This window comes from Microcaecilia unicolor, chromosome 4 (assembly GCF_901765095.1).
Source record: "Microcaecilia unicolor chromosome 4, aMicUni1.1, whole genome shotgun sequence".
NCBI classification, from domain to species: domain Eukaryota; kingdom Metazoa; phylum Chordata; class Amphibia; order Gymnophiona; family Siphonopidae; genus Microcaecilia; species Microcaecilia unicolor.
In genome coordinates, this window is record NC_044034.1 from 223,861,048 (window position 1) to 223,874,319 (window position 13,272).

Below are 13,272 nucleotides of genomic sequence, written 5' to 3' on the forward strand. Positions count from 1 at the left end.
GGCATAAGACCAAAGCGGGAGGGATTTTCCATCTGAACTGGCCCTTGATGCAGCAGATCGGGGGTCACCGGAAGTCGCAACGGAGGAAAAACATACAGTAGCTGTTGTTCCGGCCATGGCTGGAGAAGACCGTCCAATCCTGCAGAGCCTGGCTGCCCTTTGCAGCTGAAGAACTAGGGAACTTTGGCATGGCCATGAGATCCATTACTGGTCTTTCCCACTGTTGACAGATCAGCCGAAAAGCCGAGTCCAACAGCGTCCATTCTGCTGCGTCCAAAAGAGTCCAGCTGAGAAAATCCGCTTGAACATTGTCTTGACCCGCAATGTGTGCTGCCAACAGACTCTGAACATGCGCTTCCGCTCATACTAGAAGACGAGACGCTTCCACTGCCAAGGGAAGACTGTGAGTGCCCCCTGCCGATTCATGTAGGCCACCGTCGTGGTGTTGTTCGAGAATACACGAACCGCCTGCCCCTGCAGAAGGTCCTGAAAACTCTGCAGTGCATTCACGACTGCTCGTAACTCCAGACGATTTATCGGCCAAGTCGCTTCGAGAGGGGTCCATGATCCCTGGGCTACTCGAGGAAGACAATGGGCTCCCCAGCCCACAAGGCTGGCATCCATCACGACTACCACCCAATTGGGAGACGCCAGAGAAACACCCTTCTGCAAATGGGCTGACCGGAGCCATCACGCGAGACTGTCCCTGGCCCAGCTCGACCAAGGAAGGTGTCGTTGATAATCCAGCGACGTCGGCGACCATCTGCTCAAAAGGAAATTCTGAAGAGGCCACATGTAACCTCCACTCTCAAGACAAATCCCTCCTCTCAGTACCCTTCTCCACCACCGCCAACTTCAGGCTCCGCCCTTTCTGCCTCGCCTCACCCCATGCTTGGAACAAACTCCCTGAGCCCATACGCCAGGCCCCCTCCCTGCCCATCTTCAAATCATTGCTCAAAGCCCACCTCTTCAATGTCGCCTTCGGCACCTAACCACTACACCTCTACTCAGGAAATCTAGACTGCCCCAACTTGACATTTCATCCTTTAGATTGTAAGCTCCTTTGAGCAGGGACCGTCCTTCTTTGTTAATTTGTACAGCGCTGCGTAACCCTAGTAGCGCTCTAGAAATGTTAAGTAGTAGTAGTAGTAGTAGTAGTAGTATGTGAGCCCTTGCCCATGGAATGACCTCCAAGGTCGCCATCATGGAACCGAGGAGCTGAACATAGTCCCACACTCGGGGAGCAAGACGACTCAATAAGGTCCGTACCTGAGAAAGCAATTTGATCCTTCGCCCCTAGGGGAGAAAGACCTTCCCCCGCTTCGTATCAAATTGCACTCCAAGATACTCCAGACTCTGAGTAGGAACCAGATGACTCTTGTCCATATTGACCACCCAACCTAAGGATTGCAACACCGCAATCACTCGGTCGGTGACCACAACTCTCCTCTACTGTCGTCACACGAATCAGCCAGTCATCGAGGTATGGATGCACTTGAATCCCCTCCTTCCGCAGGAACGCCGCCACCACCACCATGACCTTGGAAAAAGTGTGTGGGGCAGTGGCCATTCCGAAAGGAGGGGTCTGAGACTGGAAATGCTGACCCAGCACCGCAAAAATATGAGAAATCTCTGATGGAGCTGCCAAATGGGAATGTGCAGGTAAGCTTCCCTCAAATTGAGAGCCGTCAAAAACTCGCCTGGTTGAACAACAGCAATAACTGCCCTTAATGTCTCCATGCGTAAGTGACGAACCCGCAACTGGTTTACTTTTCTGAGATCGAGAATAGGCCGAAAAGCCTCTCCCTTCTTTGGAACCACAAAGAAGATGGAGTACCAACCTGTGCACCTTTCAAGAGGAGGAACAGGCACGATAGCCCCTATCCTTAGCAGGTCTCACAAACACTGCAGAACCACTGTCCTCTTGGCCCGCGATACACAGCGGGACTCCAGAAAAAAGTCTGTGACGGGAGAGAAGAATTATAGCTTGTAACCTTCTCGCACTATATCGAGGACCCACTGGTCCAAAGTAATTCTGGCCCACTCTGGAAGAAACAGAGAAAGCCGACAACCAATCTGCTCTCCTCCCGAGTGGACCTGCGACCCATCATTGGGAGGCCCGAGAATGAGCCTCATGACGAGAGGGGGGTCCAGTAGAACCCCTCTTGTTGCGAAAGGAAGAACGCTGCCCAAAACAAGGACGCTGAAAGGCTGCGTTGGACTGCCCCGGGCGATACCGTCACATCTCTCTGACCCCGAGGCTCCCTGCCTGGAAATAGACTTCGGTCTATCCTCCAGGAGACACTGAGATTTGGAATCCCCCAAATTAACAATCTTTTCTAGGTCTTCCCCAAAAAGCAATTTCCCTCGGAAAGGCAATTTAATGAGCCGTTGCTTAGAGGCCATATCTGCGGCCCAATGACGAAGCCACAGAAGACGCCGAGAGGAAATGGTCGAGGCCATGAGTTTGGCTGAAGCACTGACCAAATCATACAAGGCATCCGCCAAGTACACCAGCCCAATATTCATCAGCAACATCTGAGGAGTTCCCGGCATATCAGACTCTGAAATCGAATCCATGACAAAATGTAGCCAACTGAGACGAGCTCTAGCCACATAAGAACTACAAACAGAAGCTTGAAGTGTCAAAGCGGCCACCTTAAAGGCACGCTTTAAAGAGGCCTCTAGCCATCTGTCTTGCATATCCTTAAGTGCCACACCACCTTCCACTGGAAGAGTAGTCTTCTTAGTGACCGCCATCACCCGGCCATCCACCCTAGGTAGAGCACACTGCTCTAAACAGTGGCCTGAAACCGGATACAGCCTGGCCATAGCCCTGGCTACTTTCAGCACCCCCATCCAGATCCGCCCACTGGGCCGAAATCAACTCTTCAATAGCTTCATGTATCGGAAAGGCCTTAGAAGGTCATCTAGTACTAGCCATCTTGGGGTTGACCGCCTGAGAAGCTGCAACCTCAGGGTCCTCTATATTCAAGTGCTTTCCAGTGCCTGAGAGATAAAGTACCTCCTTATGGAAATTCCTCACGGCGGAAGAGTCCTCCGGTTGGTCAGGGAGGACACCATCCTCCACGTCCTCTACCCCCGTCTGCTCCGAGACAGCTGCAGGCGACCGTATGCTGGACCCCTCCTCAGACCCCAAAGAAAGCCTAGACTTTTTAAGGGAGGAGAAATCCTCTGGGGAAAAACACAAAATCTCTTGGTTCCCCCCAGACATAGCCGCTGACCAGTTAAATAGCAGATCAGTGCCTAACCGTGGATATTAAGGTGAGATAACTGGTTATCTCCCATTAAATATTGCTGTTAGTGGCTACCCACTAACTGGCTAGATCATACAACATAGCCAGGTAGGCGCGGATATATATAAGTTTCAAGTTTAATAAAATTACTATCCCGCCCAACAGTATGTACCATCTGGGTGATGTACAATTTAAAAAAAGGGGGGGGGGGGGTGGGTGACGACAAAAGGCTAGCATACCAATGCCTCAGAAACTCCAGAACTGGTTTCGCCTTTCTACCTGTGAGAAAAGAAAAGTGATCTTGAGAATCACTGGATGGAATAGGTTGGTATCAGTAAGGATTAAGCAAGTGTCTTGAAACAAGAAGGTTTCATGTTCAGCCTTAAATTATGCAAGGGATTATTGCTGGTGTTAATGATAAAGGAGAGAATGGGAAAATTAGATTACCACCTTGGTAATTTTCTTTCCTTTAGTCACAGCAGATGATTCCATTATCTGATGGGTTATATCCGCCTACCAGCAGGTGGAGATAGAGAACACTGAAAAACCATAGTGCTTTATGGACTGCTAGCTCCATCTGCCTTCAGTATTCGAAACTTCCAAAGCAGAGTGTATCCTCAAAGTAGAATAACATGAACTTTCCTCAAAGCGAACGAATGCCCCAGAACAGGAGCAATAATCACACAAAGGAGGGACATACAGGAGGTCTGGAGGCCAGGGTTGAGCCAAGGTATCCAACCCCGCCAAGCGAGGATCTCTCCGTCTGCTGAAAAAGCACGGGACTTTGGCATTTGCGCTTGACATCATTAGATCTGCTACGGGCATTCCCCATTTGGCACAGATCACTTCGTTTGCCAGTTCCCACTCCGCTGAGTCGATTTGATGCCTGCTTAGAAAATCAGCTTGCACGTTGCTCTGACCTGATATGTGAGCTGCTGACAGAAGCTGCAGATGTAGCTCAGCCCAGTGGCAAATCTGAGCGGCCTCCGCGGCCAGTGCTCTGCACTGAGTGCTGCCCTGACGATTTATGTAGGCCACAGCTGTCGTGTTGTCCGACAGAACTCTGACAGCCAGCCCTTCCAGAGTCTTGTGAAAGGCTAGAGGAGCCTGAAATATCGCTCTCAGTTCCAAGCGATTGATGGACCACCCCGATTCCGCGGGTGTCCACAGGCCCTGGGCATAGCTTCCCTTGCAATGTGCTCCCCAGCCAACCAGGCTGGCATCGGTTATCACCAGGCACCAAGAGGGAAGCGTCAGTGGCATTCCTCGCTGCAGCATGCTGTCGGAGAGCCACCACTCCATACTAAGCCGGGCCGCAGGGAGCCACGTGAGTCTGCGTTGATAATCCTGGGACATTGGAGACCATCGTTGAAGCACGGCAATCTGCAGAGGTCTCAAGTGCGCTCTCGCCCATGGCACTACCTCCAAAGTGGCCGTCATCGACCCCAGCAGCTGGACAAAGTCCTAAGCTCGCGGGCGAGGCATCCTCAGGAGCAGACGGACCTGATTCTGAAGCTTGCACCGCCTTTGGTCGGGTAGAAAAACAACCCCCGAGGCCGTGTCGAACCAGACCCCCAAATATTCGAGAGATTGAGAGGGGGGGTCAGGTGACGTTTGGGTATATTGACGACCCAGCCCAGAGAATGCAGTACTGAGATCACTCTGACTGTGGCCAGACGACTTTTGTCTGCCGAATCCGCTCTGATGAGCCAGTCGTCGAGGTACGGGTGAACCCAGATACCCTGTCGCCTGAGAAAAGCAGCTACTACCACCATAACCTTGGAAAAGGTGCGGGGAGCTGTGGTGAGGCCAAAAGGCAAGGCCCGAAATTGGAAATGTTTTCCCAACACCGCAAACCGGAGAAACTGTTGATGCGGGGGCCAAATAGGAATATGCAAGTAAGCTTCTTTTAGGTCCAGAGACGTGAGAAATTCTCCTGGCTATACCACCGCAATGACGGAGTGCAGGGTTTCCATGCGAAAATGTCACACTACTACTAACATTTATATAGCGCTACCAGCCGCACGCAGCGCTTAACACTTGACATAGAGAGACAGTCCCTGCTCACAGAGCTTACAATCTAAGTAAAACAGACAGACGAGACATTACGGGCAAGGGAATTACAGGGTAAAGAGGAACAGGGAATGAGGAGGGCAAATGAGTAAGTCGAGGATCGGTCGGAAAGACCTGCCTTTTCGAGGCACCACAAAGTAAATGGAGTAGCGACCTTAGCTGCGTTCGGCGGGAGGCACAGGGATCACCGTTCCAAGGTGCAACAAGACTTGTAAGGTCTACTCTACCGCCGCCCGTTGACGGCAGTACCGCATCGGGACTCCACAAACACGTCTCTCACCGGGGCGCTGAATTTCAATCGGTAACCTTCTCTGATCAGGTCCAGGACACACTGATCCGAGGTAATCTTGGTCCATTCCTCGAGAAAAAAGGAAAGACGTCCTCCTACTGCAAGAATCGAGGAATGGACCGGCGCCCCGTCATTGAGGGGGCCGCCCCTGAACTCCAGGCCTTGAACTGGCTGCTGCGGAACGCTCGTCCGAGCGAAAGGAGTTCCTCTGCTGAAAACGGGCACATTGAGAAACCCCAGCAGAGCGCCCTGGGAGATACCTCACGGAAGCGAAGTCTGGAAGAGGAGGGCCACACGGAACCCTTGGAAGAAGACCTCGGCCGATCCTCGGGAAAGCGCTGGGGTTTAGGGTCCCCCAGGTCTTTCACAATCTTCTCCAACTCCTCTCCAAATAACAGGTGGCCCCTAAAGGGAAGCTTCACCAGCCTGTGCTTAGAGGCCATGTCAGCCGCCCAATGCCGAAGCCATAGAAGGCAGCGGGCTGCAACTGCCACAGACATCTGTTTAGCCGAGGCTCTGACCAGATCATAGAGGGCGTCAGCTAAAAATGACAGGCCCGACTACATCTGCGGTGCAACCTCAGAGAGGGACTCCACACCATCCGCGGGCTGTTCCACTGCCTGTTGTAACCAAGAAAGGCAGGCCTGGGCAGCATAGGAACTGCATATAGATGCCCTTAAGGCGAGGCCGAGATTTCAAATGACCGTTTCGAGGCGGATTCAAGCCGCCGGTCCTGTATATCTTTCAGGGCAACCCCTCCCTCTACGGGGAGGGTGGTCCTCTTAGTCACCGCCGTGACCAAGGCGTCCACTTTAGGCATCCCCAAAGGGGCCAAGTGCTCCTCACTTAGAGGGTAAAGCTGACCCATAGCCCTGGCCACTTTCAAAGGCCCTTCAGGTTCAGACCATTGAGCTGAAATAAGCTCTTGGATGGAGTCATGCACAGGAAAGGCTCGAGCAGGCTTCTTAGTACTAGCCATCCTCGGATTACCAGAGGAGGCCTCGCCCTTGGCAGGATCATCAATCGAGAGGGCCTGCAAGGCATCCGAAATGAGCGCTGGCAGCTCATCGCGGTGGAAAATCCTCACCGCACTGGGATCATCCAGGATCATCCAGATCCAGTGGCAAACTGGCACTTTCCTCTAGCTCTTCAGACCATGAGGCCATGCCAGAACCCTCAGAATCCACATCGCCCGACCACGGGGGAGGGGGGGGGGGTGTGCACCACTGTCTGATGGGGAATTTACCCGTCTGTGTTTTGCGTCCTTCCAACGCTCGGGGGAATCAGCCAGCCCCAGGCCATCAACACCCGGGGGGAAACCAGGTAGCATCGTAGTGTCAGACACGTGCGGCAGAGCTCTTTTCAGCATGAAAGCTTTATGCATTAGAAGCACAAATTCCGGGGAGAAAAACTCACCCTGACCCTCCATCTCCGAATCAGGAGAAACGGGAACAGGAGCTCCTTTGGTAGCCTCTAACCGAGGCGTCCCCCTGCACTCAGACTCCTCCGCTACAGCGAGGGTCGAGGTGTACAGCGCTTTCAAAATGGCGCCCACTGCCAGCTCCATTGAGCGGAAAGAATCATCGCTCGCCATGCTCGTACCAGTTCTAGCGTCTAAAGAGCACGTCTTACAGAGCCCCGCTGCTGATCTACGTTTACCACAACGGGAGCAGCGTTTAACTGCTTCAGCAGCCATCGTCCGACTGGATGGAATTATATAATAAAATGGTGGCTTCGCGCCAAAACTTACCCCGATCGGAATGGCATCCGTGGAACCTCCCCGGAGGAGCTGGGCACCAGTCTCACCTCAAAGAACGAGTCAAACGAGCTCCGGTCAAGCTGCACGTGGAAAATAGCCTCAGAATAGCCACGTAGAACCAGTGCGTATTTCTTTTCTTTTCTAAACGCTGTGAGGAAAGTTGGAGGCAGGCAGCAACAGAGGTACTCCGGTAGGCAGGGGGACGGGTAAGGCAGGGAAAGGGTGAACCTATATGCCTTCAAAGTGGGCACCACCAGCCACAACACCCCTGCTTCAACAGGCAAAAGCACAGGAGCCACCCCAGGCAGAATTTTTCCAGGAGCTGATCAAGCTACGTCCACACCTGCTGGGAGATAGAGCAATACTGAAGGCAGAAGGAGCTAGCCGTCCATAGAGCACTACGGTTTTTCAGTGTTCTCTATCTCCACCTGCTGGTAGGCGGACATAACCCATCAGTTAATGGATTCATCTGCTGCTGATGACAAGGAATCTAGAATTCAGGGCCCTGGCCCGAGAATATTGAATGTCTAGAATGTTCACATCGAGCCAAGCTTTAAATAAAAAGTTTCATGGCAGCATCATTTACTGTGTGTTTTGCGTTGTCATCTTTGCTGTGTCTATTTGCCAGTTGAGCTGATTTGCAAGAATTGGTTCTTCTGTATTACTTTCTTATGAGAATGAACTACATACATCTATTTTCCAGGTAAGAGGAAAACCAGATAAGTGCAGTACTGGTAACACCAAGGTCATGAAGGTGGTTGAGAAGGATCAAGTGGCTGATTAAATCAAAAGCTGCTGAGAGATCCAGAGATATTAAAAGAATGGGTTTAGAGTTATCAAGATAGTTGTGAATAGCTGCAGTTTCTGCACTATGATGTTGTCAAAAGCCTGTTTGGTTCAGATGGAGAACATTGGTTTTTGAAATGAAGTCTATGAGTTGAGAATGAGCAACAATCTCTACAATCTTGACTAGAAGATTGGCAATGGGCCGGTAATTTGTGGGATCAGTAAAAGACTGTGTGGGATCTTTAGTCTTTGGGCATATTGTGTCAAATTTCCATTCAAGAGGGACTAGTCCTGATATGAAGTGATCACAGATTGAAGGAAAAGGAATATAGACAGACATTTCTTGGCTAAATCTGAAAGAAGAGGGTTGTGAGGGGCTAAAAGCCCACCTTTTTGATGCTGCTTTTAACTCCTAACCCTTATTCGCTTGTTCAGAACCCTTATTTTATCATCCTCACTTTAATATTCCCTTATCTCTTGTTTGTCCTGTTTGTCTGTCCTAATTAGATTGTAAGCTCTGTCGCAGCGCTGCGTACGTCTAGTAGCGCTATAGAAATGATAAGTAGTAGTAGTGAGCCACATGTTAGTAATTATTCTTGTCAAGTCAGTTGAAGATGGTAGATGAAGTACTGAAAAAGGACTGTGTGGAGCACAAGTTAGCAAAGGGGGAGATGATGGTAAAGGTGAGACAGGTCTCGAACAAAGCTGGGGGAAGGGGGTTTACTAGGAGTTGTAAACTGGGATTTTAACGAATTACACAGTGTTATTTTATTTTCTAAATGTGTTGCAAGATATTCAGCAGTAGGGAGAGCGTTTTCTGTCTTACAGGAAGTAATTTAGTATGTTGTGAGTGATTTGAATGTTTTATAAAGTATCACTGTGTTGGCTGCCTCAGTGATTTTAGTAGGAAAGTAGGCTATGTTCAGCAGTTAAAATAGCCTGCATAAATGGAAGGCCTATCTTTAACCATTAAAAAGTTAACCGGTTAGCACTGAATATCAGCTTAAACGGTTAAATATTTTTTCAATGCCAGTTGCTGCTTGGCATTGAATATATAAGTTTAATGCCAGTGGCAGACAGCAAAAGTGCTGTCTGTTGCATATTGGGCCCTGGGAGTTTTAAGGGACATGTCAGGGAAACTAGCTGAAGGAAAATTAAATGGCTCAAATGTGCCAAACAGAAAAGCAAAATTTGTCTTGGCCTAACAGAGCCAATGAGCTGCTGAAAATAAAGGAAACTTAAAAATGCCAAAAACTAAGAAAACTATAGGAAATAACCGGAGGGAAAATTGGTCCTGCACAGCACTCACAAAAACAAAACAAGGACTAAAACCCAAAACAGATGCGAGCTGTGGAGAGAATGAGTGAGCATGTCCTCATTGCTCTGCAGATGAAGACAGTCTGGTCCCACATGGCAGTGCAGTTTTCCAAAGGCTTCTAGAAAGGTTGCTGGGAAGCTTTCTGCACCAGGTTCCATCGGATTATGTCATACGTATGTGAGATTGTGTCCTGCTTGTCCTTGGAGAACTTACAATACACTGTAAGTTATGTGCATTAAGTGGGAGCTTCTCTTGCATATGGAAGCGTATTTTCAAAGCACTTAAAGTTGCATAGTCACCAAAGGAAGTTTGTAAGTCTAAGTGCTTTGAAAATGAGCCCCTATGAGACATATTTTCAAAGCACTTAGCCTTCCAAAGTTCCATAGAAAACTATGGAACTCTGGAAGGCTAAGTGCTTTGAAAATATGCCTATCACTTAAGTGCACCCTTACTGAATAGCGCTTATGAGTCCTGCTAGCACTTATGTGTATATATGCACATTTACCTGTGAAAGTGCTAGTATTCTGTAAATTTACATAAACAAGAGCACATAAATGTGGACGCCCAGTTATAGAAATTCCCTTCACATTCACACAATTTTTAGTATCCCTCAGAATCCAAAAATCTTTCACTACTCCTTCAGTGTTCCTTCAACAAGCTTTAGACTCTATAGCAACTTAAGGAAACTCTCAAGAGTACCTGGATAAAAAGGGGGGGGGGGGGGAGAGATAAGTATACTAGAAAATGGTAAAGAAATCATTATGGCACATTAATTTCCATTGTCCTTACCTCAATTGTTGGGTCATATTCATCTACAAAATGGTTCTGAATGAGCTGTATAGTTAATGCGCTCTTCCCCACACCTCCTGCTCCCACCACCACTAGCTTGTATTCTGTCATTTTTCAGAGCTTGAGTTCAGGGATCACTCCTGCAAAGGACAAGCACATCTCATATTGAGCACTGCAGACCCCTCTTAGCACTCTGAAGGTACAATACAGAAAAGTTCCTGAGTAATTATAAGCAATTATTAGAGGCATTATAGTACATGGAATGGGGGGGGGGGGGTGCACAAATCTAAGTGCATCCTTCTTTTTTCTGTGTTTTTTTTCACTCAACAAACGAATGCTTTGCACTCTTCTCATCTCATCTGTATATACCACTTGAAATTCCTCCCTGTCAGCTTCTTCTGTTACCTCTTATACAGGAGATCATATGGCCCAACTAAAGTTTAGAGAACACTACTGGATTTTTACATTGGGCAGAATGTCACTCTTGAGATAAAATATTCAAACAGAATGGTACAGCATTCTGTAAGACATCAGTATGTTCCATGTGTACCTCTGTGATTGGAAATAGTGGTGTTCCTGCCTAAAGTGACCTGCACTATCCACTGTATTTTAGTCAACAATGTGGGAGAAAGCCAGTGCACTATGATCCTGTACAAGCAACTCAGATTGTGAGTCCTTGAAGCAGTAAATTCACAAAACATGGCATCATGTCAGACTTGAGGATCATTTTCATTTATAAGATAGAAAATATATTGCAACATTTGTGGATTAAGAAGGTAGAAACACAGAAGATCATGGCAGATAAAGACCTGCATGGTCTATCCAGTCTACCCAATAAGATAAACTCATTTCATAAGGTATGATGTGATATTTCATACGTATATCTGATCTTGATTTGTCCTTGCTATTTTCAGGGCATAGACTGTAGAAGTTTTCCCGGCACTGTCCTTGTTCTAAAACTTCTGAAGTTGTCACTGAAGCACCTGAAAGGTTCCACTCCAGCCCATCCAAATCTATTCAGCCACGATCACAGCATAGTCTGTAGAAGTCTGCCCAACACTGGGCTTGTTCTCCAACTTCTGAAGCTGAATCTGTCCAGACACGATCAGGACACAGACTGTAGAAATCTGCCCAGTATTGGCTTTGCTTCAAGCTTTTTTGGATCCATTCCTTCTAACAGGATTTCTTTGCGTTTATCCCACACATTTTTTTAATTCCGTTACAGTTTTCATCTCCACTACCTCCCGTGGGAGAGCATTCCAGGTATCTACCACCCCTCTCAATAAAAAAAAAAAAAAACAACTTTATCACATTATTCCTGAGTTGGCCCCCTTTCAACCTCAATTCATGTCCTCTACTTTGACCACCTTCTCATCTCTGGAAAAGGTTTTGTTTGAGGATTAATACCTTTTAAATATTTGAACATCTCTATCAAATCACCCGTTTCTCCTTTCCTCCAGGGTATACATGTTCAGGTCAATAAGTCTCTCCTTGTTCGTCTTGCTACGCAAACCCCATATCATTTTTGTCACAGTTCTCTGAACTGCTTCAAGTCTTTTTACATCCTTAGCAAAATACAGCCTCCAAAACTGAACAAAATACTCCAAGTGGGGCCTCACCAATGGCTCGTAAAGGGGCATAAACACCTCCTTTCTTCCGTTGGTTATACCCCTTTATATGCAGGCTACCATCCTTCTGGCCACAGCCATGTCACATTGTTTCGTCACCTTGAGATCCTCAGACACCATCATCCCATGGTACCTCTCTTGCGTTCAGGTTACCAGTCTCTCCCCTCCTAACTGGTACATCTCTTTTGGATTTCTGCACTCCAAGCGCATCACTCTGCACTTCTTTGCATTAAATTTTAACTGCCAGACCCTTGACCATTCTTCCAATGTTTGGAGATCCAATCTCAGGGGTTCCACTCCCTCCAGGGTATCCACACTATTGGCTATCTTCGTATCATCAGCAAAAATTGTCTGGTTTGAGTCAGATTGTAATATACTTTTACCTGTGTTTCCTTCTCTTACTATCTCCTGTTAAATTTATCTCCATCTATCCTTATCAAAAAAAAAAAAAAAGCCTTTCTTTTCACTTATAGAGGTTCTGCCCTGTAAGTTATTATATCTGTCTTCATCCTGACTAACTGCTTATAACATATTTTTCTTTTGCAATTTATGCTGAAATTTGTTTTAAAGGTGCTATTTTTTTTTTATCAGAACTTTTTGTACCTACATTCCATCTCTGATTTTAGCTAATAAATTTGGTTCAATTGTATCTGGTGACTCAGTCTGTCTGCCATTAAGGGCGAATCTTAGAGCCTTGTTCAGGATTTACTAAGAGAATACCTTTACTTGGATTTGTGACTGCTAGAGGGCTAGAAGAGAATTTTCAAACCGGGGTGATTCAGATTGTAATATACTTTTACCTGCTTCCTTCTCTTAAATGCAGCTCCTTGTGACTCTGGGCAAGTCACTTAACCCTCCATTGCCCCAGGTACAAATAAGTACCTGTATACAATATGTAAGTCGCATTGAGCCTGCCATGAGTGGGAAAGTGCGGGGTACAAATGTAACAAAAAATAAAAAATAATATCTCTAATCTGCTGAATTATTTCCATCAATCCTAAAACAAAAAATGTCCTCTCTTTTCACTTGCAGGGGTCCTGGCCTCAAGTTACTATGTCTTCATCCTGCCTTTATAATGCCACCTTACTCACCCACCCACTCCTAGTTTAGCTCTCTCTATATAGTAACATCCAGAGACAAGTATCTTCAATAAACCCTACACTGGTCAATCCTCCTCATTAATATCCCTTAACACAGTTCACCTTTTCACACTTGTGAATCACATCAACATGACCTGAACTTCATTCAGTGCAATACATGTTGGGCTTTAGTACTAAGGCAAACAGTCTGGAACCTTAGAGCTTGCCCCATCTGTCTCCAAATATCTGCTATGAAAGATGGAATCAACAACCTCAAGAAAGAACTGGCTACAA

General features: G+C 47.4%; 1 protein-coding gene across 4 annotated transcripts in view; it reads right to left on the bottom strand.

Moving 5' to 3' along the window:
• The window catches only part of HRAS (HRas proto-oncogene, GTPase), a 154,873-nt gene that overhangs the window by 87,581 nt on the left and 54,020 nt on the right, over positions 1 to 13,272 (bottom strand). For all 4 annotated transcript variants that reach the window (XR_003941950.1, XR_003941949.1, XM_030201284.1 and 1 more), the window contains exon 2: positions 10,272 to 10,411. Coding sequence is in view for 2 of the 4 variants with exons in the window: in XM_030201284.1 (XP_030057144.1) it covers positions 10,272 to 10,382 (111 nt within the window). In the remaining 2 variants the exon portion in view is untranslated. The remainder of the gene's footprint in view (positions 1 to 10,271; positions 10,412 to 13,272) is intronic.